Consider the following 21695-nt stretch of genomic DNA (forward strand, 5'->3'; position numbering starts at 1 on the left):
ACGTGACCGACGCGTTCGTTCGAATTCGACCTCGACAGCGAGTCGCTCTCACAATAATCACCTATCGCCCCGAAGCCGTCAAGTTTCTAGCACTTCCACTGCCGCCAATAAGTGCGCAACTTGCTACGATGCTCAGCTCGCGACCCGTCTCTATCCACGCCGACGGCCCCGCTCAGTTGGGCGCGAAGACTCCTGGGAGGCCCCTCGCAAAGGGGAGGAACGCGCTCCAAGAGAACGCTGTTCTTCGCGGAGTGCTCCCAGCTACTGTCAAAGCGCGCAAGGTCGCCACACATCACACACCATTCCACACCAAGTCTACCAGTGAGTCTCCCGTATCGATTCATCGGGACAGCATCTTCATATCGATATGTAGAACATCCAGGCAGCAGCAAGACAGGATCGAAATCTATCCTACTGAAGACTACCTCGAAGCCTCTTCTCGACAAGACACCGTTTCCCAACAGGACCGCCCGTACGCTGCGCACGCCCGAGCTCGCAGATGAGAAGATCGCGAAGCTCTCGTTCCTGGATGTGGAGACCGACGTGCCGGGGTCCTCGCAGCAGCAGCAGCATCTACGGCCCAGCTCGTCGAGGAAGAGCCTGAGGCTGCCGCGGAGCGCGACGAGCATTAAGTTCCGCACGCCGGTGACGACGGGGAATCACTGGGATGTGAGCGACGGGGAGGTGCAGGTGCAGGCGGAGAATGCGGACGCCGAGCAGGAGGCGGTGGAGGTGGAGGACGATGATGAGATTGAGTATATGCCGCCCACTGCTATCAGTATGTCGTTCGTATACTCCTACGGTGCCATTAACTGACTGTCGATGGCAAGTCCCGCCGTACGAGCCCCCGTTCGAGATGCCCGACTATAAGGTGTTAGGGAAGGAGCTATTGCAAACAGCGTTTTCGTATCCGTACGATGATGGACCTCCGCCTGCTCTGGACTTGAGCGTGTATGACGAGAAGTTCTTTGCGAGTATGGAGGCCGAGTGTGAGCTGGAGCTACCAGAACTCGGTAAGGATTCCGTTTTCATTGGTGTATCGACGTGGCTGACGCTGCTTGAATTATAAGACGATGACAACCTTCTTCCTGCGGAGAAACGGCCATCGTCGTCGGCTACAAAATCATCAGATACAAGAACCACACGCTCAAGAACAGTAAAAGTGTCCAGCAATACTACTTCCCGGGCATCCCCGGAGACAGCACCGACGAGACGACCAATTACTCGAGCTGCCGCCAAGGGCGGGACCACTCCTGGAAGTTCTGAAACTCAACCGCGCGCCCTTTCAACGAGGAGTCCGTTGATGCGAGCGACGTCCGTGGCGTCCACTCGGCCCACGACGCGGTCAGCAGTTAAGGCGACCGCCGTGGCCAGACCAGCGACTTCGACGTCGACGTATAGACCTTCGCTCGCGGATATTCGCAAAGCTGGAGGGCAGACTCGGACAGCGGCGAAGGCGACGTCTGGACAAGCCGCCGCGGTTGGCGTGGTGCGCCGGGCGACTTCGACGGCCGGTCGCGCGACTTTAGCTGCGAAGACGTCCTCCGCGGCTGCCCGGCATACCAAGACCGATTCAGTGGCGGAGGAGCAGGAAGTGGACGGGGTACTGTTATTCGATGAGCAAGGTATTGGAGGGGATGATTTCTTGTTCGACGTGTGATGCCTTGCAATGTCCTGGTTGCACATTCACAGTGCTATCAAGATGTGTTGTATCGCCGTAGTTTTGTCTTAAGAGTACTCTATAGCTACAGTTTGCGATGTATGTTCGGATAATTCGTGGACAATGACCAGTCGATCACAGCAAGATCGCATCGGGACCCAAGATCTGTCAGATGTGCGAGCCAGCCGCTCTCTCCCAGACCACGATGTCCTCCGCCCTCCCCGCCTACGACAGCGGCGCCGGTCCCAGATACTACAAGCACCCGCGCACGCCGCTCACCGCCAACCGCTCGACGTACAGGCGGCGGCGCATCGTCTGGTCCGCGATTCTGCTCTTCGCCGCGTTCTGCGGGGTCCTGTACATCGCGGGCTGGAGTCCCACGGGGCTGTCTCTTTCGTCGAGCCTCAAAGACTCGGGCTACGAAGCGCAAGACGCGCCGGTGTACGCGGCCAACGCGTCCGAAAAGACGCTGCGGATCCAGGAGATCCACGGCCTGCTGCACTTCCTCACGAGCGAGCGCACCGAGTCGATGTCGCTCGACCGCGCGCACGCGTACGGGGACGCGGAGGGCGCGCCGGTCGACTGGGGCGCGGAGCAAGATCTGAGTGTCTTTAGTGCGGGCGTGGAGGACGATAACTGGCCGCGGAACGTGCGGGAGCTGACGGACCGCTACCCGGTGGTGGTGTTCAGCAAGGTGCGTGGGGTGTCCTGCTTCCTCGCTCCTCAGTGTCCTGATTTACCTTGGTCAGACGTATTGCCCGTAAGTGCGAAGCTTGACCTGAGGGTTTGCTTATGCTCTGACGATGCTCTGCCAGATTCTCGAAGCGCGCGAAGGCGCTCCTCGAGTCGTACCAGCTGACTCCGCCACCCAAAATCATAGAGGTCGATCTGCGACCGGACGGCGGCATCCTGAAACAGCTCCTCGGGCGACTAACCGGCCGCGCGACGTTCCCGAACGTCCTGCTCACCAGGCGGGTCGAGGACATGTCCATAGGTGAGTAACCCCATCTCGCGCGTTCGGGTTGGGTGCCGACGGACATCTTTGGTTGTTCAGGTGGCTCGGACGACATTCACGCCCTGCACGAGAACGGGGCGCTCAAGGGCATACTCGGGGAGGCGGGCGTCAAGGTGAACGGGCCCTAGCCGCGCTGCGAGATAGTTTGGAGTATTGTGTGCTGTATGGATATACACGAGCGCGGGATTTCATACAGGTATCCGGGTTTCCGTAATGTAATGGTATAACTGATACAACTGCTGCACGATTGTGATATTAGCAAAACGAGTCTGATAACCTGCTTGCTTCATCCCGTGGAGCATTGTTCCGTGCGGTAATGTAAGGGGATGGCAGAATGACGTGCATGAGTACGCGGTGCCCGGCGAGACAGTCTGCCAGGTCAAACATTGGGAGGGTTTCGAAAGATACTCGGGGACACGATGCTCTCGCCCTCTGAAGGGCAGGAGAAGCACCTGCAGCTCGACCAAAGGAGGCATCGCGCCCAATATGTCTGGACTGTCGACTGACGAGGTGTCGTATTAGTATCCTAAACAGACTTCAAATTGCTCTCGACGACCCTCGGGCAGTGAACCTGGGCCTGAATGATCGTCTGGATGGATCCTGTTCTCTGGAAGACCCAGTAGGGGATAAAACAGCATTTGTGTACTTGCAGGAATAGCTCGAATCACGGAGACACGGGCACCCTCGCTCAGACTCGGATGCACTGCAAGGGAAAGGGCGATGGGAGGCCAATCTGTCATACTTGGTCGGGATCCGGAGTAAGCCCATATAGATCATCTTCAAGGATTTATCTTCGCGGGCTCGGGAGGTGGACCATGATACCCATGTCGCTGTCGAGGGGAACTGCGCTGGGATACAACAGGGCCCTGATCATGTATATGCCAGATGTGCGGGCAGAGTACGCCTGGCGATGGTTCGCTCTATAGCGACTGCCAGGGCGTAGATCATGCAGTGGGGACAGGATGCCCAGGCTGCAGCGAGTTATAGGTCAAAGCTGCTTGGATACGTCCCCTGTTATGCCAAAGTGGAATGTTACTACGATGATCCAATGCGTCTATTAAGTTGTGATCTGCTGGCATCGATGTAACGTCGTCCTTTACGGCCACAAAAACAAGAGTGAAGATCAACGCATTGTGGATCCGTCTGAGGTGAATAACATCTTTCGGACAAAAGTAGACAACGCCACAAAAGCGATGGTTTCGAGGTGGATTCTGAACAAGGCGCGGGATGACATCCGGTTGACCGTGTACGGCAGTGGTGGCTAACAAGGGTTGGATAGTACAGTCCAGTCAAAAGGTTGATGTAGAGTACAGACGCTGTCAGAACGTTTGGGGTGCAATGCCTGCTGTTGCAGATGAAGAAATGCAAGGAGGGCACACGGCGTCGGCGCCGAACGAGGAGCGGATGCCGGGCCTGGGCCCTGTGGCTGGCGATGGAAAGTATTCGCCGTTGTTCTTTCATTGCTTGCCACACGCCTAACACTCCACTCTTTTGTTTGCAGGCCACCTGCCGCTCGTTTGTTCCATTAACTGGCCAGCCACAGAATGGCCCACCGCCGCACGGACTCGTCCCGCAAAATGCACATCCTCATGGGCCCCAAAACACCCGTCCTCTCCGACGCCGGCCACATCGTCGGCCCCCCCGCCCTCCCGACACCCCCGCTCTCCCCCGGCTTCGCACCCGCCATGCTCGCCCCCGAGCACCGCGACAGGCCCGCGGCCCTCCTCCCCTACGCCACCCCGTCCCACTCCTCGTCCTCCTCATCGATCAGCATCCAGCTCTCCGTCTCCTCCTCCTCCTCCTCACCGTCCGCCGCAGCGAACCCGCTCCGCCTCCTCGACGCCCTCGCGCCCTACACCCGCAAGCGGCCCAAGCACTGGCACCGCACCACGCTCGTCGCCCTCGCCCTCCTCGTCCTCCTCTCCTTCTACGTCTTCCTCGTCGCCCAGCCCAACCTCGGCGTCCGGCTACGGCCCTCCGCGCCCCCCGTCGCCGCCACCCTGCCCCTCTCGCCGCCCAGCCGCAGACCCAAGTACGGCGCGGTTCACCACAGGCCAACAAGGCCCCAGCTTACGCTGGACCCCGCGCAGGAGCTCGCCGCGGTGACGTCCTTCATCGTCGCCCTCCCGCAGAACGTGATCCCGCCCAGCGTCGATCCCAGTAAACCCATCGACCCGGAGCTGGTGCTCGATTTCGACACGCGGGGCGAGGGCGCGCGCGCAGAGCTCGACGAGGTCATCAGAGACGTGTGGACGCGTTTCCCCGTCATTCTGTTCTCCAAGGTGAGCGTTGCTTCGTTTTGGCTGGGGTTGTCCTACCTCGAATTTGTATGGCGTCTTCTCCAAAGGATGAGCAGGCGATCAGCGCCATTCAGCCGAGTCCAGACGGGAGTGCATAGCAGGAGGCGATAACACTTGAATGGGGCAGAGGCAGGCACTTGGAACCCGCTCCTTTTCTATATACCCCCTTCTCGCGCCTTTCTCGCTTGCGCAGCGAACACCAGGCACATCGCTCAGGCCCACTCCCTCCACTGGCGCATGTCGATCCTTACTCGGTTCGGCGCAGTCCCTTTTCATCCCCACCCTCCATCTCCATCTCTTTCTCGTTTTGCCGTCCCCACTTCCAAATGTGTTCCTCGTGATTCGTGATTTCAAATACCCTCCAGCGCCAATGGATTGATCAGAATGACTTACCGATTTTGTTCCTTGTTGCAGTACCACTCCGCCGCGTCGCGCGAGGTGAAGGCGATCCTGGACGGGATGAACCTCAAGCCCGCGCCGGCGATTATCGATGTCGACCAGAGACGTACGTTCCCTCTCCTCCCCGTTACCCCTTCTCACATCCAATCTCTACCCTTCACAGCCGACGCAGACACCCTCGCCCCGCTGCTCTACCGCCTCACCACGCCCTACCTGGACACCCTCGCGCCCTTCCCCGACGCGCCCGAGGCCCCGGCGCTGCCCGTCCTGCTGCTCTCGGGCCACCCGCTGTCGCTCACGCAGATCCGCGAGCTGAACGCGCGCGGCGAGTTGCGGGCGATGGTCGGGCGGAGCGGGGCGGTCGTCGGGGGCGGGAAGCGGAAGAAGGGCGGGCGGAGATGAGCCGTGATCGTGGCTTGCCCGTGGAGAGAAGGGGAGAGCGAGAGACCCCTTTTAATGGGGTGGGAGAGGAGCGGCAGCTGGATTCCTGCCGCCTCGGACTACGCGGAAGGGATGGTATTACTACGACATACATACGGCTTGGTGAAATAATTGGTTGGGCGGGCCTGTACATGCATATATCGACGGGGTGTATCTTACTTATGATGCTGTCAAGTATGAGTACGTACGTGTTTATGATAGAGAGACCTCGATGGACTTTATTTATATAGTCAGGGGGCACATCATTTTTGGTCAGAACAAGTGTAAATTAATAGGTATCCATGGACCGATGGTGTAGTTGGTTATCACGCCTGTCTAACACTTGTGTGTGCACAGGCGGTCCTCAGTTCGAGTCTGGGTCGGTTCACTCGTAGAATTATTGTTGGCCTTTTTGTTTAAAAAAAGTTCAAAGACCCTATGGCCGGAAGACACAACCTGCACGGCAAGCAGTACTCATAAACTGACTTCATTCAGGCTGCACTCATAGACATGCGATCCGCGCTCTGTGGATACCTGGCAAGACGACCGCACTCTCCCCGACCTCTGCAGGAGGCGCGCGAAGCAGTCCTCCGACCAGCGGTTCGCCCAGCTGCTGCAGGACACCTCCAGCCGTAGTCTGCGCAAACTGGGCAGCGCGAGCTTGTCGAACACGAGGTCCCACCGGTCGTACGCTACGATCTCGAGCGTATGCAGGTCCGGGACGACGACGGGCTCTACCAGCGCTGCGTCCTCCTTGGAAGGCGGGCACGCCTCGGGCACGGACATGAGGCGGAGTATCCGCAGCCTCGGGCAGCGCGCGAGCACCGCGGGCGCATGCGCGCCCGAGAACTGCGCGGGGCGGTTCACGCGGCCGACGAACACGTCCAGCTCGGTGAGCCGCGCGAGCGGGAAGCGCGCGACGATCGTGGCGGTGTCGAGGTACGCGTTGAACAGCGTGAGCGCGCGCAGGGCGGGCGCGTGCTGGAAGGAGAGGCCGCGCGGGAGGGACTCGTGCGAGGCCGGCGGGGGGTAGGGCGTGTGCAGCCAGGTGTTGCGCAGGACGAGGCGCGCGAGGCGGGGGAGGTCCACGCCGCCCATTAGCGCCTCCAGGAGGGAATCGGTGAGCTGCACGTCGAGGGCGCGCCAGCGCGCTGAGGAGCTGCGCAGGGTTTGGATGACGGCGAGGGGCTCGCCGGAGGCCTGCAGCTGGAGCGGCTCGCACACTACCTCCACATCCAAGCCGAGCGGGTGCGAGCGCTGCAGGAGCAGCTCGAGCGCGCGCGCCTGCGCGGCGGTGGACAGCTCCGAGGCGACGACGCGCACGGATGTCCAAAGGGACGGCGTGGCGAGCGCGAGCGCGCGCCACGCGCTGCAGATCTGGCCGACCACGAACGGGTTGACGAAGTGCGGGTGCTGAGCTGGGTAGAGCGTGCGCGTGTTGCAGTGCCGCATGATGGTGAGGACGAGCTCGGGGAGGAGGCGCCGCCAGGGGGAGACGACGCATTTGTGTGCCTGGATCTCGGCTTCGAGCGCGGCGCGGTTGCGTTGGAGGTGGGCTATCTGGGCGTCGAGCGCGGCTAGGGACTCCCTGGTAGAGGCGATGATGTCGTGGGCGTGTGCTGCCTCTGCGTCGGAGGGGACGCGGTTGGAGGTGACCAGGTCCTCAAGAGCGTACGAGTCGGTAGTCATTGCGCTGTAAGACGCTTCAGCTCATTCCACTCGTTTACTAGTGCATTGAATGCATTCACCTTGCTTCCGTGTCCGTTGCGCATACAGCAAGTTGGACAAGATGGTACACCTGCTCTCATGGCGCTGCTTATAATAGCATGAGCGAGCTGCGGTCCCGTGCTACATCCTTGGACTCCGTCTTTGGGAAACATACAGTCAGCTCTTACCATTAGCAAATACACCTTGATCAACGTCGTCCGTCATATGATCCCGGAATGGCTGCGTGTGAGCAGGTTAGGACTAGGGCGTTCATTCGGGCGGGAGCCAATCAGGAGGCTTGGAATTACCACCGGGAAGGATCAAGCCTGCCAGTGTCGGTCGGTCGAGCCTGCGCGGCGTAGAATCGACAGTGCATGTTTTGAGTACGTTGGGAGCAACCTGATGCGTCTGGCGCCCCTTCGGGTGACTTCCTCCCGACAGATCTCGGAAACGAAACTCTTGTCTCCCCATGTGGCACAACATCTTATCGTACAAGACTACAAGTACCGACCATTCGATCGCGGTCAAAATATTAGTAGCGAACCGGGGAGCGATGCTGAACTACATACAGCGAACCTAGTGGATAACAAAACGCAGTCAATAAATACCCATAATACAAGCTGTCGGAAATATAAATCCAGGTCGTTCTAACAGGTACAACTCACAACTCACACCCAACCTCCCCGTCAAAAATACGACCCGGACCCCGCATACGACCCCGCCGAGCCGGGACTCGTCACGCCCTCCACGCCCTCCCCTCCCTGCCCTACCTCCAGCGCCTCCGCCCGCCTCCTTGCATCCTCCACGCTCCCCGGCCCAAACGCCGGCACGGGCCGCGCCCACTCCTTCCGCGCCACGGCCAACCGCCCCGCGGGCACGCGCGCCTGCAGCTCCGCGCGCGGCGGCACGTCCTGGAACGCGACGCTATCGTTCATCTTCCCGTACCCCCTCAAAAACGCGTCCACGCTCTCCGCCTCGCGGACCACGCGCGCGCGCCGCCACTCGCGCAGCGCCTTCTCGCGGTCGGACGCGGACGGGTGCTTCGAGGCGTTCGCGTCCTTTGCGTCCGCGAGCTCGTGCTTCGCCCAGGCGAGGAAGCCGACGGCCTCGCCCGCCGCGGAGCGCTCGCCCGCGTCGACGCCGAGCCACTTGTGCGCGAGCGCGGCGTGCAGCGCGGCCTCGGACGCGAGGTAGTGCCGCAGCACGGGCGAGACCTCGCCCGAGCCGAAGTCGTCCGCGCCGTCCGCGCGGTCTTTGTCCTTGCCCTTCGAGGAGAGGCTGAGTTTGGATTTGGAGGAGGAGGGCGTCTTGGCGAGCGCGCGCGCGGAGGAGTAGAGCGCGGCGCATTCGAGGTGCAGTTTCGCGATGAGCGCGGGGGAGGGGTGCGATTTGGGGAGAGGGGGCCCGGGGATGAGCGTGCTCTCAAAGGCGGCCTTTGTGAGCAGCTTGCGGATCGCGAGGGACTGCGCGTCCGCGAGTGACATCCTGTATGACAGTCAGTTACACGTACGCGAAGGGCGAATAGATCGACGGAAAGGAGCGGCGATGATGATACCTGACGTGCACTCACTTTCCCAGCGCCGCGCAGACCTCCCGGCTCAGCTCGACCGGGCGCTCCAACCTGCCCAGGCCGCTCTTCTCCCTCACCTCCCTCTCCCACTCGCCCAAACCCACCTCGCCCACCCACCCAAACAGGCCCGCCGCGCGCCCAAGCAGGGACACCGCGAAGTTCAGGCGCTCGTCCTTCTCCTTCCTCTCCGTCTCCAGAATCGATCTCTGGGTCTCGTAGTCACCCAGGGAGACGAGGACGGCGTGCGCGAGGTTGGTGAGCGCGAAGGCGGAGGTGAGGAGCGTGAAGAGGAGGTCGGCGCGCAGGCCGGGGACGGAGAGGCGCGGGGAGGCGTGGAAGAGCTTTGCGGAGAGCGTCGTGCGCCAGCTGAAAACTGGGGGATGAGCATGAGACGGACGCCACCGCCAAAGTGTGAGCGCATACACGCACTTGGCTCGGAGCGCAGCTGCAGCTCGCCTGCGTCGACGCAGTTCAGGACGCCACACAGGTGCGGGACGTAATCATCGATGACCTGCGTAAATGAGAGTCGTACACGCAGCGTTGACAGCCGTGCTCGCGCTCACCTTGACCAGCCTGAGGTAGTCCTTTACGTCCGTCCTCTTGCTTTCTTTCAGCGCGGCTCGCAAGTTGGCACGCGCCTGGGTGGCCTCGGCGAGCTCGACGGTGTATGCGCCTTGTGGGTCGCTGACAAAGTCGATGAAGGAGACGGCGCCGGTGGTGGGCAGCTCGAAGAGATGGATGCTCATTGCATGGGAGGACGGCTGGCTGGGCGGGTGTTATAACAAAAGTGTGCCTCGATAGAAGAACAGAGCTTAAGTAGGGACTTGCTGGACGGATTTGAAAGAAAGAGACAGCAAAATGGGGCACAAGCAAGTGGAAGCAGTCATCTGATAAGATTGAGTCTTGACGGCCTCGGCACCGCCACATCCCTCGCGAAGCCGCCAACGCCAGCCAATCGCAGTCCCCGCTTCTTGCTGCCACAACTCCCCCGGACGCTATCAGTCAGCCTGATACATTACATTGTATTACAAACAGATATTGTAATCCACCGCTCACACATCCCAGCTCTAGCAACCATCACAACTCTGATAACAATATTATCCCTTCTCTTCACTTGCCGTCCCATTCCTCGTCCTCCGCTGAATGGGGCGACCCAACGTCATCCTCCACATGCTCAGCTGCAGACCTAGGCTTACCCAGAGAGGCCTTGGCGACCCCGCTCTGACTCCTCGTCTTCCGCCTCGACCGGCTCCCCGCCTCGCCGCCCTCTAACGCCCCGCTATCCCCGTCCGCCCCCTCGCCATCCACCGCGACAGGGGGATCTTCGTCAGATATATCGTCTTCGATAATGCCCGTCACGGCAGCCCTCTTCTTCGAAGACTTCCGCCCCTTTGTTTCTTTCGTCTCATGCTCAGCAGGCGGCCGCAGATTAGCTATGCACGCCAAAAATAATAATCAGTGCTCCTGCTCTTAAACACGAAACAGGCGCCTCTCGCGGCGACACGGGATACGTACCATGAATGACCGGCTGTAACCCGTATATCCGGTATAGATGCAGCACCGCCTGCTCCTTATCCTTCGCCTCGATCATCAAATCTACAACACCCATCCTCAGCGATAACATCCGATACCAAAACACAATGTGCATACCCATATCGTCGGGCAGGTCATCTGGCAGCCGCTGGCACCGGTCCGCATGGGCCCTCTTCTCCATGACCGTCTCGGCGCCCGGCCGTGGCTCACTGAGATGCTGCTTCGGTTTGATCCCTCGCCGCGCAAATATAGCATTCGCGCGGCGGATGATCTCAGCAGGCGGGATACTCGAAGGGTTGATCCAGTCGTGATGGTAGTCTGTAAGCAACATGAACACTTCCACAGAAAAGCGTCGAACTACGGCTGGAAAACGCACCGAACACCAGAGGAATGTCCAGCTCCTCGCACAAAGGCAGCAAATCTTCAGCGCTATAGCACATCTTCGCCAAAAATACAAGCACATAAGAACCCGATCGGCCTCATTCATTGCCAAGACCAAGACCAAAACCAACCTCGTCGTTCTCGAGCACCAGCCGCTCCCTCACATTCCGCGGCAGAAGCTCGGTGACCGACTTCTTGATTCGCTCCAAGGCCGCCGGCTTGTCCCCATACGTCCCCCCGCCCTATTTCCATGTCAGCAAGCATAATCCAACTTAATCCCTTCCAGACAACCGAGAAGCCAAACCCAAACGCCTCTGCACCGACATACTCACATGAATAATCATGACGCTATCCCTCCCCAGCCCCATCCGGTCCATCATCTCGCAGTGGTACGTCAGATCCCTCACAGCGTTCGCCACCACGCCCTCCTTCGGGCTGCCCAGCTGCGTGAACTGCCCGGGGTGCGTCGTCAGGCGGTGCCCGAGCCTGTTCGCGAGGTCCCCGACGGCGCGCAGCTCGGGCTCGCAGTAATCGAGGGTGTACCCGTATAGCGGGTGCGAGGCGAAGGGGAACATCTCGGAGGACATGCGCATGAAGCGGATGTTCTGTGGGGAGATGAAGGGTGAGGTGGGTGAAGGGGAGAGGAGGGGGAGCGTACGTTTTCTTCGTTCCATTCGATGAGTTTGAAGAGGTCCTTGACGTTCTGTCGACCTAACTCTTTGACCCACTCTATGCCGTTCTTCTTGATAGAATCAATCCTACCCGCGCATACACGTCAGCTTGTAAAGCAAGCTTCTGATAGCTGGCAGAAAGCTGACCTGCACGTCCGCGAGCAGAATATAGCCTCGCTCGCAGGCTTCTTGTTCCTCAGTATCGTATTGAGGCACGCGTACCCTGAACGCCACCTCAGTCAGCAGTCATAACCAGGGAAAGCACGGGCAGCATGGGACTGACCCAATCGCCCCTTGAACGTCGTCGCCCTGCTTTCCACGTCCGGTATCACATACACAGGCTCCGGCTTCGGCGCCCTCGCCTTCCTCACCTTCGGTACAACAGCCACTCCATCTTCGTCTTGCACCGCACCTTTCCGCGCCTTGCGTTTCCTCTGCTTCGGCGACCCGTCCTCGCCCTCGAGCGGAGTCAAGTCAGACTCCGAGTCCAAGTCCTCCGCCACCACGACTTTCCGCCTGGTGGTACGTTTCCGCTTCGTCGGCGACGGTATGGAGGGGTCCGCGCTCTCAGGGAGCTCTAGGTCTTTTGGGAGAGGCCCTTTCAGCGCGAGCTCCGCCAGAGCGGAGTAATCGACCCCTGTGCCTGCTGCTGCTGTCCTCCGCGTCGTACGGGGAGTGCCAGTGCTAGTGTCCGGTGGGACGACCTGTGCCTGCTTCCGGCGAGGCATTATGGCAAGACTTGAGAGTGTACGAGTCGACGTTGATACGAGCCTGTGGAATGGTGTTCTGCCGCTAATGCGAAACAGCGCACTACTCGTTCGCAGGCAAGAGATCGTGCTGTTTATAGCAGCCAACGCGAACGTCGGGTTTCAGTCTAGACTAGTAGAGTGGTAACAGTATGAGCAAGTGAAGACCCAAAGACAGACAAGTCCAATTCACCTTAGCCTCCCGCTATACACTCTTTACCAACCAAGAAAGCCGCGAAACAGTAAGCAAAAGGCGGGTAAGCCTGCACCCAGCCAGCATGTTGTCTTGCATGGCGCTGACAGGTTGGAGCGATCGATGCCCGTAAGACATCCCGCCGCCTGCGTCATCCCGAGCCAATGGCGGGAAGAGCTGTCAGCATGTCAAGTCGGGTCGCCTAAAGCGGGTGTTTGTCGCGGTTTGTAGTAGGAAAGTGTGGCTGCGATTGCGGCCGCCCTTCTCTTGTAGATCGAAGTCGCCTTCGAAAGTTGGTCCTGCAACAGGGTATGTCTAGCAATATACAGAAGGGAGGTCTATATTCGCTCGATTCGAACTATGCGTGACTACACAGGCCCCCTTTTCAATATGCACTGGTTTTACAGCATCCGAAACATCGTGATCTAGTCGTACACCCGCGGCAACATGCCTCTCAAGCAGGACGAAACCAATCAATCCAAGCTATTAATCCCTTTGGTTGTCGCAGCACCGCCCTTGTCCTTGGTGTTCGCCCGGGGCACACACTGACTCTTGTGTATGATCTTCCAGTGTCGCTTGGATAAAAAGTCGTAATGTCTCAAAATCATCGCTGTCAAGCAGAGCTTACCTTCTGACACTCGACCGAGCAATACCTACACGCCACAGGGTAGTATCAGAAAACAGATGACCGATGATAAAACGGGCTCACAGTATCTTCTTGCACGCGCTGCACGCTCTCAGAGCAGCACCAGCCGGCTTACCGCAGGCCGCGCAAACACTTTCCCGTTTCTTATCCCTCGCGTTCGTCACCGTTTCCTGCCAGAAGCCTCCCGAGTCGTCACTCGGTCTCTGCTGCACCGACTCTCCCTTCTTGTTCCACCGTTCGTCCATCATACGGATGGTATCCTGCGCTCCAGGCGCTATAGGCTGGTTGAACTTCTTCGCCCCACTCTTCACGGAATTGGGACTCGCTAATGCAGTATTGAGACGGGCGACGGCCAGCTCCTTGTCGAATACATTGTGATCGAAGGTTGCGGGAGACTTCTTGTAATCTTCGTAGTTGGGAGAACTGAGGATTTCTCGGATCTTCTGTCGTCTATCAAATCTGGAGTAAGCTCTTCTGTGTCTACGACAGCAATATGACTGGGACGCACTTGGCACTCGGCGAGCCTTTGTCCAACATCTTGAGATCGTCCTCCCAATTGAAGTTCCCCTGCATTTTCCTACAGATTCTGTATAAGCGTCCGACCAATATTTCGCAGTTATGGGTAACCACGTACCTCCCGGACAGATCCCACACCCTTCCAGGATCTCGACATGGCCGTCTGAGTCTTTCTGATCAAATATCTTCTCTACCTATACAAAGTAAGGCCCAGCGGACATCGAAGAAGCCCAGATAGTCTTACCTCAATATCATGGTACCATTTGTCCCCGAAATCGTACAGATACCCAAATTGATCGCCTTCTTTCCCGAACAAGTGTGCAAGCATATATCTTTGTCGTCGTTGTATAAGCAGAGCAAAGCATTGCAAGACTGTGTCTTACATGTCGTCCGGGAGAAAGTCATATCCAACCTAGGCAATTCGCCGTGTTGGTATCTGCAAGGCCATAGAATTTCAATGACGTACCTGAGCAGAGTGTGCGCGGTCGATTGCTCCTGATTTCTACGAACGCGAGCCTCAAAACGTCATTACAAATGATGAACTCACAGACGTACCTCCGGACCAAATAGGGCACCATCCCGATAATCGGTGAAGGTATAGCAATGATAATTGCGCACCCTGCCGTTGTCTTTGGTGAACCTGCTGTTCCAAGCTGCCCATGTGAGACTGCACGCACCACCCCATGATGGGAGATATGATCTTGTCCTGGAAGACGCCCAGGTTCGTCCCAGCGGACACCCGGAACCTGCGCCAGACACGCGGCTTGCCGTGTGCGTCCGTAAGGCAGCTTCCCAGATATTTTCAGGGAGACGAATCTATGCTAGAAAACCACGTACCACAGCGATATGCGCAAAATTACGTCTCTCTTGTCTAATCCCGCGAGATCAACCTGTTCGAGCTGCTGGCGCTTAGCATTGTAAAAGGTGAGACAATGTTTGGGTTTCGCACAAGCACACTATACCTTCCGTTCCATTAACACTTTAAGGAATTGCCTCTCAGGGGAGGGTGGATTATCGGCAAAATACAGCAGCTGGTAGTTCATCTACATGTAGGACATCTCATAAGAAGTGAAATCGCCCAAGTAATTCCACACCTCTTACCTGGCGGAACATAATAGCAGCGCCGTCGTCTGGTCATCATGTTAGTTGTACCAGATGATATAGAGACTTAGCGGCGCACAATCAGGCAGATTGTCAGCCTGCTGGCCGGCTTCGCCATACTGTATCGAATGTCACATAACAAGTCAGTTTATCATTTGCTCAGGCCACATACCGGATACAACCCCCATGCGTGGATCTGGCCTTTCGGGCCTGGCTTGGGCTGGAAAGTGTGGGGATCTGTTCCACGTAGAGGTCTCCAATCACAGAGGCAAAAAGACGGTGCGTGACGGGGGTGGCATACCCTCAAGGAATACCTCAGGCAACCCTTCGCCTTTGTCTTTCCCCACGAACTTCACATATTTCGGCGGCCTACCACCATTAGGCCTTCCGCGGGGCGCTCTCTCCGGCGCACCAAACATTTCGTAGAACGATCGCAGACTCGATCCCGCGAACATCAAGGTAGGAGGTAATGAGTGTGTACACCCTTTGTCCTGTGCTCGAGATGAAAGGAGTGGCTGTGCATCGCCGATCCCACTCGAAGTCTCGAAAGGGAAATGGAATCACCGACACCGAGGACTCAAGCCGCTGCGTCTGTGATAGTTCTATCTACATGGGGTGATGCGTAGGCTCGTAGACATCCAGCTGCACAGCCATCAATGGCGACCACGCTGAGTTATAGGGTATACCCCAATATATGAAGGGATAGACGAAGAATCGTAGATACCTAGGCGGAAAGCGAGCTAATATGCAGGGACTTCCACATAGATCTAGAGAAAAGACTGTAATGAGAGCATTAGATTGCCGTCAGCTCACCTTCCTGGCTGATGTGATCACACTTACGGGACTTTTTTCGAGCTGCGCGGGCGAAGGTTATAAATCATTCCCCGTAGACTCAGCTCAAAAGGAGCGGAAGCTTACTGAGAATGAATTACAACCTCGTGGAACCAGGAAAGGCCGGATGCAGAGGTTGCGTGAATAATTATATACCATGGAACTCTCCATTACTTACATTGATATTAGCCATATACGTGATTACAAGGTGTAATGTATCCAGTCACCTTCACATTCCTCTTCTCGATCTCGTACCAGCAGTCCCCGGAGGTGCCTTCCGTTTCTTGAACAAGGTTCCACCGCCGGAAGACGGTGCTGGAAACCCCGTCTGAGATGAGGGTTCTTCCAATTTAACCGAGGGTTCCTCCTCTTGTTTCAATTGAGTATCTATAGGTGGGACCGAACTTTCTAGGGGGAGCGAGGGTGAAGGATCTTCGGCCTTGACAGTCTGTTGCGCCTCCGGAGACTCCTGCTTTACTTCCTGTCCAGCCGGATCCACATCCCGCGACTCTGGAGCAGGACTGGTCTCAGACGGCTCCCCGGGCTTCTTCCACTGTATCTTCGACCACTTTGGAAGAGGAGTAGCGTTGGGATTGCCAGATATTACACTCCCTTGCGTAGAGCTCGAGGCGGAGGCTTCTGTCTCCGTCTTCACCTGGGGTAGTTCGCGATCCGCTGGTTCTTCCTTCTTGGTCTTCAGCTTTATCGGAATAAGCCCAGGGTCGTAAACCTCCCCTAATCCCACGTCCAGTTTCTTCTTCTTTAACTTCCAACCCCGAGGTGCATCGTCCTCTGGAGGAGCAGCTTCTGCCGGTCGTTTCTGTGATGCATCGGCACTGACGGCGCTGTATGGGATCTCTGGAGCTGGCGAAGCGTTCTGTGACGGCATCGTGGGCGTTACTATCTGCCACTCGCCCGCGACGCCCATCGTCCGCCGCCGCTCAGCCTCCGCTCGCCTACGCTCTTCATCTGGGTCGGTAATGCCGAGCGACTCCGCAGTCGTGTAATTGGCCCACGGGCTCGACGAGACGGGTGTAGCGGCAGACTTTCGAGAAGTAGAGGCTGTTGGTGCCGAGGATGCCGATGTACTAGGTCTAGCAATACCAGACCCCACGTCTTGCGCGAACGCAGCTTGGGCGGCCTCAGGGTTTACGTTAGATAGAACGCGCAGTAAGGTAACAAACCACACACCAGTTCGACCCTTGCCATTTCCCTGCGTTCTTCTTCGGCATCATGCTTTTTCTTCTCGCTCGCCTTGTACAAGCCTCTGACGAATCGCTCCTTGTTGCCTTGATGCCTCAGGCCGTTCTCGTGCTGCCTTCGTGAGGGCGCATCGTCTGTTATATATATCTCGCAGTACTTGCAGAAATATTTCTTCTTGGAGACCCAGTATTCGCTCATAGCGGCAGAGGCAGGTGGAAGATACGGACAGAAAGCCGTGCGACAAGAGCTGTGTCCCACACGTGATAAATGAGGATCAATGCCGCCGAGTGTGATCGGAAGCTTCCGACAGCTTCGTGTTGAACAAGGTTGGATTCGTCCGAGAGCCCCGTGGGTCCTAATACGCGAGGGCATGTATCGCGTTCCCACCGACGCCCTCCTTTCACGTCTTGCTGCTTAGTACTGCCCCGCTTCGACTCCGGGATACTCGCATACCCCCTCTTGTATATATTTTGACTGTATCATTATTCACTTGGCCGCGCCATGTCGGAATCCGGGGACAATACCGGCGGGGACACTGATATCCTGAGCCGCAAGGCTGATGAGCGCCCATCGCCCGAAGACGGCAAGGATAGCAATGACAAGGTCGATGTCACGGCCCAGGTAGCCTCATTGCGCACCTCGGAAACTGGGGAGCCACAAGAGTACAGGTTGTACAAGCAGCGATTCGTCGGTCTCGCCGCTATCGTGAGTGACTGTGTCATGTTGCCCATACGCGGGGTATTTATGCAGGGCTGTATAGTTCTTGCTGAATGTCATCAGCGGGATGAATTGGCCATGGTTTGGCCCTATCGCGAATAACAGTAAGTCGCGTGCTTTCTCCATCTTTATCCAGTATGGATATCCATTGTCTTTCCTCGTGTTCAGCCGCAAGGGACTATAATATTTCATTGGACCAGGTTAACTGGCTAGGGAACACCTTCTCCATCATTTATTTACCGACAGCCGTATCCATCCCACCGCTAATCGCGCGCTTCGGTCTTCGGACAACAGTGAGGACACAGCCACGACATTCCCCATACACTCTGACGATTCATACTGCAGTGTATTATTGGAGCCATTTGTCTCATCTTGGCTTCTTGGATCCGCTATTCCTCCACTGCCCACTCTCTATCACCTAACTCGGCATACGCACTCCTTATCATCGGCCAGATATTCGCTGCATTCGCGCAGCCGGTTTTCCAAGTTATCGGACCCAAGTATTCTGAGACTTGGTTCGATCTGCGGGGTCGGACCACTGCCACGATGATTATTGCGATCGGTAAGGACATCCCCATTATTTTACTTGGCTGGGCGTTTCGCTGACACGAAACAGCAAATCCAATCGGTGGCGCTCTTGGGCAGCTTATATCACCGATAGCAGGGGATACACGACAGTCGGTTCGTGCTGTCTGACTCCCGTGACATATAGTTCTATCCTGACCAACCGGTTCAGATCCTGGTTCTTGGAATCATTTCTACAATCGTTACACCCGCCGTTCTCGTCGTCGGCAGTGCGCCACCTACGCCTCCAAGTGCGTGCACTCTCCTTCCCCCACTTACAAGGGACGCTTACTACATCGGTATTGCTTCCAGCTTATATTGCGTCGCAGCACTCCCCCTCGCTTAAGTCCCTCCTGCGTGCCATGGCTGGCAAGCAGGACAGGAGCACGCCAGCGTACATGACAATTCGCGAGCGGATGGATTTCGCCATCATGATACTGATATTCGGCGTTCTTGTCTCCGCGTAAGACACTTCCTCAGCTCCCTAACACCAGATCACTCAAAGCCTTTGTAGCACAAATACATTCTCCATATTGAGTGACCAGTACATGGTCTGTTAGTTTGTTGTCCTCCTCACTCACAGGCTGACCTCAGTCTTTATAATAGAGCCCAGTCGGCTACTCTTCCGACATCTCCGGCCTCATGGGTGCAACCCTCCTCCTCTCGGGCATAGTAGCCGCCATAGTCACAGCACCGCTCTTCGATCGGGTGCTCACGCACCACCTTGGCCCGACCGTCCGCATCCTGTGTCCTATCCTCGCCGCCGCATGGCTTTCGTTAATCTGGGCAGGTCAGCGGCATCTCACTCGCTCACACCATAATAGAACTGATGACTGTGAGTTATGCAGTTAAACCGCATAATACAGGCGGGTTATTCGCGATCATGGCCATTCTTGGGACGACGTCTATCACGATGCTCCCGGTGGCGCTCGAGTTGGGATGCGAGTTGACGCGGAATGCCGATGGCAGCTCCGCCTTACTTTGGGCCTCGTAAGTGACAGATCGTCCTTCACAGTAATCGTGTATCTTATACTCACTGGTTTGACAGAGGCAATATGTTCTCAATAATATTTATTCTGGGTAAGCTTGTAGTCCGCATTGCTGTATTTCGCAAACGACTAAAGTACTGAATCTGTCTGCAGTTGAAGGAGCACTGAGAGCAGGGCCGGACGCGAATCCGCCCCTCAACATGCGGAGAGCACTGATATTCAACGCCGCCTTTGTATGGGGTGCTGTTGTATTTGTAGTATTGTTCCGAGGCAAGCAAGCACGGAGGGCAATGGACGAACATCGACGAAATATTCACGACTCGCCACGGCAAGAGGACGCATGATACCCTGATATGGACTTGTAATTTAACTGTAAAGCTAGATTTGTTGTAGTGTCATTAGTTGTATGTACTTCTTTCGATAGTTGTATGGATTTCAGCTCTTAGTGGTTCATACCGGGCGAGAGGTCAAGAGCCCGAAAAAAATGCGATTTCCGATTGGTATCTGATACACAGTGAGCGTATGCTTTTGCTGATGCAATAATAAATGATCGTGTGTCCTCCGCAACCCGTCGGAGATGGTCGTGTCGTCACTATAGTTTAATAATAAATATCTAAGGGAAAGCCGTTCCACGGACGGTTTTGATCCAAGCGGAAGCTGCGTCGGGGAACTGAATATGAATCAGCGAGGTCTCGAGTATCTGTGCAATGGAAGATGAAGCTTACCTCCCATACCATGACACCGGCGTTCCAGCCCTTAGCCTTTGCTTGACTTACGCAGGTGGCGAGGAGAGCCGGGTCCATGAAGCCGTTGTTCGCGTCGCCCTGTGCGGGCTTCCCGATGACGAGCTTGTTCAGGTCGACGCCAGAGGCTGCGATCTGGAAGAGAGCGCTATCGGGCCAGGTGCTCGACGAGGTGTTGAGAAGGTTGTCGCAGGTCGTGTATTCATCGGTTCCCTCTGGTGGTACAAGCGTATTCAGTGAAGTACACAGAGTTGTTCAGGCAACTAGTACTTACGGTTGTAGAACTGAATGTTGTACTGTTGATGTAACGGCTACGCTTAAGAAAAGGTACACTAAAGAATGAACTGGATGACTTACCCAGTCGATACTAGAACCGGCTTCCTTGTCGACTTTGATGTACCCACCTCCGGTATAGTGCCCATCATTCCTAAACCAAGGAGCGACGGCTGGTAGAAGTTCCTCAGTATGGCAGTCAGGTCAACCATGGTAAATAACTTACGAGCGTGAGTGATGATGTAATCGCTGGCGGGCAACTGCGAGCGCAGCTGCGTCGTGAAGTCAATCAGCCATTGTTCTGCCTTTCCATCGCCCTTGTTGATAGCATCGAAATCCTGGCCAACTAGTCAAAATGGGTGACATGCGAGATTAATGCGCCGATAGACACCTCATAGTCGACGTCAATACCATCAAGCTCGTACTTCTTCACGAAGTCAGCCATGCTGTTGGCTGCGGTCACTGCGTCGACGCCAGAAGTGGTGGGCGTCTCCGTCGCGCCGAAGGCGGATACCAAGAGTTTAATACCAGCGGACTCGTAAGACGTCTTGAGCGTCTTACGGTCCGCATCAGCCAAGTTTGCCCAGGTAAGAGCTTGGTCGGCCGCGCCCGATGACAGCAGGAAGGATAACATGCTGATGAAACAGCGTCAGCGTCATAGACGAAAGCATCAGCAGGTGGCTTAAACTAACAGAGTATTATAACCCTAATAAGACCATTGATAAGCGCTGAAGTATGGATCTCTGTCGGCGAGACGAACTCACATCGATGTCAGCGGGAGCCGGGGGACCGGTCTCACCAGACACCCATTTGTCCGTGTAGATCACCCAATGGGGTGCGGCCTGAGTGGTCCTGACCGTAAGATCCCTGGGTTCCTGTATGGGGGCAGCGAATACCGTGGCCAGGCACGCGAGGCCAGAGAGAAGCGCAGCGATACGAGCGAACGTCATGGAGACCATTGTCGATGAGCGGTTATAATACCTGCTATCAGAGGGGAGCCAGAGCTGGCTTTCTACCCCATTTCCCACTGTCCTTTATACGTTCGAGAGTGGACCTCTTTCGCAGATGCAAGACATATTTTTGAAGGAGTAGCTGTGGAAGTGGAGCAGGCAAACGATCCGGCACATCTTGGATTACCATAACCATATGGTGAACTTTTCGGCCGCTGCTCGCGTCCACCTGCAACCTTGCTACGCGGGATATCCACGATGGTCCGACCAATGAGGCCATTGCTTGAGAACAGCGCCTTCACGGATATCCTCATGCATGCATATCAGCGTCGTTAAGTCGCCCCCCTATGCGTGTGATCCGAGAAGTTATCGCTCTGAGAGTTAGCCCCCGATTCCCATCGACCATGGAGGACGATCTCGCACTTCGAATTCCCAACGAGTATAGGGGGTAAACAGAATTGGACAGACCGAGTAGACCGACGGATAGAAGGGAACCCTGCATGTGCCTCAACCTTCGAAGAGGTCCCATACACAAGGCTACGTCCACAAGGTGCTAGTAAATGCGGG

At 56.7% G+C, this 21695-nt stretch overlaps 10 protein-coding genes and 1 non-coding gene across 11 annotated transcripts; 5 read left to right on the forward strand and 6 right to left on the reverse strand.

Moving 5' to 3' along the window:
* Nucleotides 1–128: 128 nt before the first annotated feature.
* Nucleotides 129–1660, forward strand: GLOTRDRAFT_137554 (uncharacterized protein; the record flags this gene model as incomplete). Its single annotated transcript, XM_007866106.1, has 4 exons — nucleotides 129–321; nucleotides 374–778; nucleotides 831–1013; nucleotides 1071–1660. 4 exons carry the CDS (start codon nucleotides 129–131, stop codon nucleotides 1658–1660), a joined length of 1371 nt encoding a protein of 456 aa, XP_007864297.1.
* A 205-nt stretch (nucleotides 1661–1865) lies between these two features.
* On the forward strand, nucleotides 1866–3088 carry GLOTRDRAFT_137555 (thioredoxin-like protein; the record flags this gene model as incomplete). The annotated part of the gene is made up of 4 exons (XM_007866107.1): nucleotides 1866–2354; nucleotides 2410–2420; nucleotides 2476–2654; nucleotides 2715–3088. The coding sequence occupies 4 exons, from the start codon at nucleotides 1866–1868 to the stop codon at nucleotides 2801–2803; spliced, it is 768 nt and encodes a 255-aa protein (XP_007864298.1). The 3' UTR covers nucleotides 2804–3088.
* A 1073-nt stretch (nucleotides 3089–4161) lies between these two features.
* On the forward strand, nucleotides 4162–6042 carry GLOTRDRAFT_115194 (uncharacterized protein). Its single transcript, XM_007866108.1, has 3 exons — nucleotides 4162–4957; nucleotides 5390–5480; nucleotides 5538–6042. The coding sequence occupies exons 1-3, from the start codon at nucleotides 4220–4222 to the stop codon at nucleotides 5774–5776; spliced, it is 1068 nt and encodes a 355-aa protein (XP_007864299.1). The 5' UTR covers nucleotides 4162–4219; the 3' UTR covers nucleotides 5777–6042.
* Nucleotides 6043–6098: 56 nt separating this feature from the next.
* GLOTRDRAFT_t51 lies at nucleotides 6099–6182 on the forward strand. Its single transcript has one exon. It is a non-coding gene; the product is annotated as a tRNA-Val (tRNA).
* Nucleotides 6183–6268: 86 nt separating this feature from the next.
* Nucleotides 6269–7483, reverse strand: GLOTRDRAFT_127529 (uncharacterized protein; the record flags this gene model as incomplete). Its single annotated transcript, XM_007866109.1, has 1 exon — nucleotides 6269–7483. The coding sequence occupies one exon, from the start codon at nucleotides 7481–7483 to the stop codon at nucleotides 6269–6271; it is 1215 nt and encodes a 404-aa protein (XP_007864300.1).
* Nucleotides 7484–7946: 463 nt separating this feature from the next.
* On the reverse strand, nucleotides 7947–9817 carry GLOTRDRAFT_137557 (uncharacterized protein; the record flags this gene model as incomplete). The annotated part of the gene is made up of 4 exons (XM_007866110.1): nucleotides 7947–8986; nucleotides 9072–9444; nucleotides 9501–9582; nucleotides 9635–9817. The coding sequence occupies 4 exons, from the start codon at nucleotides 9815–9817 to the stop codon at nucleotides 8188–8190; spliced, it is 1437 nt and encodes a 478-aa protein (XP_007864301.1). The 3' UTR covers nucleotides 7947–8187.
* A 364-nt stretch (nucleotides 9818–10181) lies between these two features.
* GLOTRDRAFT_104754 (UvdE-domain-containing protein) lies at nucleotides 10182–11560 on the reverse strand (the record flags this gene model as incomplete). Its single annotated transcript, XM_007866111.1, has 6 exons — nucleotides 10182–10235; nucleotides 10431–10504; nucleotides 10587–10922; nucleotides 10981–11044; nucleotides 11117–11227; nucleotides 11318–11560. 6 exons carry the CDS (start codon nucleotides 11558–11560, stop codon nucleotides 10182–10184), a joined length of 882 nt encoding a protein of 293 aa, XP_007864302.1.
* A 1553-nt stretch (nucleotides 11561–13113) lies between these two features.
* On the reverse strand, nucleotides 13114–15241 carry GLOTRDRAFT_10964 (uncharacterized protein; the record flags this gene model as incomplete). Its single annotated transcript, XM_007865662.1, has 14 exons — nucleotides 13114–13170; nucleotides 13224–13248; nucleotides 13305–13721; nucleotides 13777–13818; nucleotides 13872–13951; nucleotides 14002–14089; nucleotides 14141–14169; nucleotides 14224–14259; nucleotides 14313–14376; nucleotides 14435–14545; nucleotides 14595–14665; nucleotides 14720–14800; nucleotides 15031–15095; nucleotides 15160–15241. Coding segments are annotated over 14 exons (1248 nt in total), but the record flags the coding sequence as incomplete, so codon positions are not given.
* A 677-nt stretch (nucleotides 15242–15918) lies between these two features.
* Nucleotides 15919–17090, reverse strand: GLOTRDRAFT_137558 (uncharacterized protein; the record flags this gene model as incomplete). The annotated part of the gene is made up of 2 exons (XM_007866112.1): nucleotides 15919–16830; nucleotides 16881–17090. 2 exons carry the CDS (start codon nucleotides 17088–17090, stop codon nucleotides 15919–15921), a joined length of 1122 nt encoding a protein of 373 aa, XP_007864303.1.
* Nucleotides 17091–17298: 208 nt separating this feature from the next.
* Nucleotides 17299–19552, forward strand: GLOTRDRAFT_58331 (MFS general substrate transporter). The gene is made up of 12 exons (XM_007866113.1): nucleotides 17299–17597; nucleotides 17653–17713; nucleotides 17778–17902; nucleotides 17955–18171; nucleotides 18226–18290; nucleotides 18346–18424; nucleotides 18486–18636; nucleotides 18688–18724; nucleotides 18780–18963; nucleotides 19022–19163; nucleotides 19222–19253; nucleotides 19316–19552. Exons 1-12 carry the CDS (start codon nucleotides 17394–17396, stop codon nucleotides 19504–19506), a joined length of 1488 nt encoding a protein of 495 aa, XP_007864304.1. The 5' UTR covers nucleotides 17299–17393; the 3' UTR covers nucleotides 19507–19552.
* A 223-nt stretch (nucleotides 19553–19775) lies between these two features.
* Nucleotides 19776–21171, reverse strand: GLOTRDRAFT_115199 (glycoside hydrolase; the record flags this gene model as incomplete). Its single annotated transcript, XM_007866114.1, has 8 exons — nucleotides 20943–21171; nucleotides 20871–20884; nucleotides 20570–20813; nucleotides 20405–20516; nucleotides 20263–20351; nucleotides 20180–20201; nucleotides 19888–20120; nucleotides 19776–19832 (listed from the first exon to the last, which is right to left on the reverse strand). The coding sequence occupies exons 1-8, from the start codon at nucleotides 21135–21137 to the stop codon at nucleotides 19776–19778; spliced, it is 966 nt and encodes a 321-aa protein (XP_007864305.1). The 5' UTR covers nucleotides 21138–21171.
* Nucleotides 21172–21695: the final 524 nt, after the last annotated feature.

The sequence above is a fragment of the Gloeophyllum trabeum genome, assembly GCF_000344685.1.
Source record: "Gloeophyllum trabeum ATCC 11539 unplaced genomic scaffold GLOTRscaffold_00004, whole genome shotgun sequence".
NCBI classification, from domain to species: domain Eukaryota; kingdom Fungi; phylum Basidiomycota; class Agaricomycetes; order Gloeophyllales; family Gloeophyllaceae; genus Gloeophyllum; species Gloeophyllum trabeum.

Bases quoted from the DNA above. Each gene is read 5' to 3' on its own strand.
- GLOTRDRAFT_115194 (XM_007866108.1), top strand. From the start codon at position 4,220: ATGGCCCACCGCCGCACGGACTCGTCCCGCAAAATGCACATCCTCATG. The intron at 4,958-5,389 runs GTGAGCGTTGCT...TCCTTGTTGCAG, and splicing joins CCGTCATTCTGTTCTCCAAG to TACCACTCCGCCGCGTCGCG. The intron at 5,481-5,537 runs GTACGTTCCCTC...TACCCTTCACAG, and splicing joins TATCGATGTCGACCAGAGAC to CCGACGCAGACACCCTCGCC.
- GLOTRDRAFT_58331 (XM_007866113.1), top strand. From the start codon at position 17,394: ATGTCGGAATCCGGGGACAATACCGGCGGGGACACTGATATCCTGAGC. The intron at 18,964-19,021 runs GTCAGCGGCATC...TGAGTTATGCAG, and splicing joins GCTTTCGTTAATCTGGGCAG to TTAAACCGCATAATACAGGC. The intron at 19,164-19,221 runs GTAAGTGACAGA...CTGGTTTGACAG, and splicing joins TCCGCCTTACTTTGGGCCTC to AGGCAATATGTTCTCAATAA.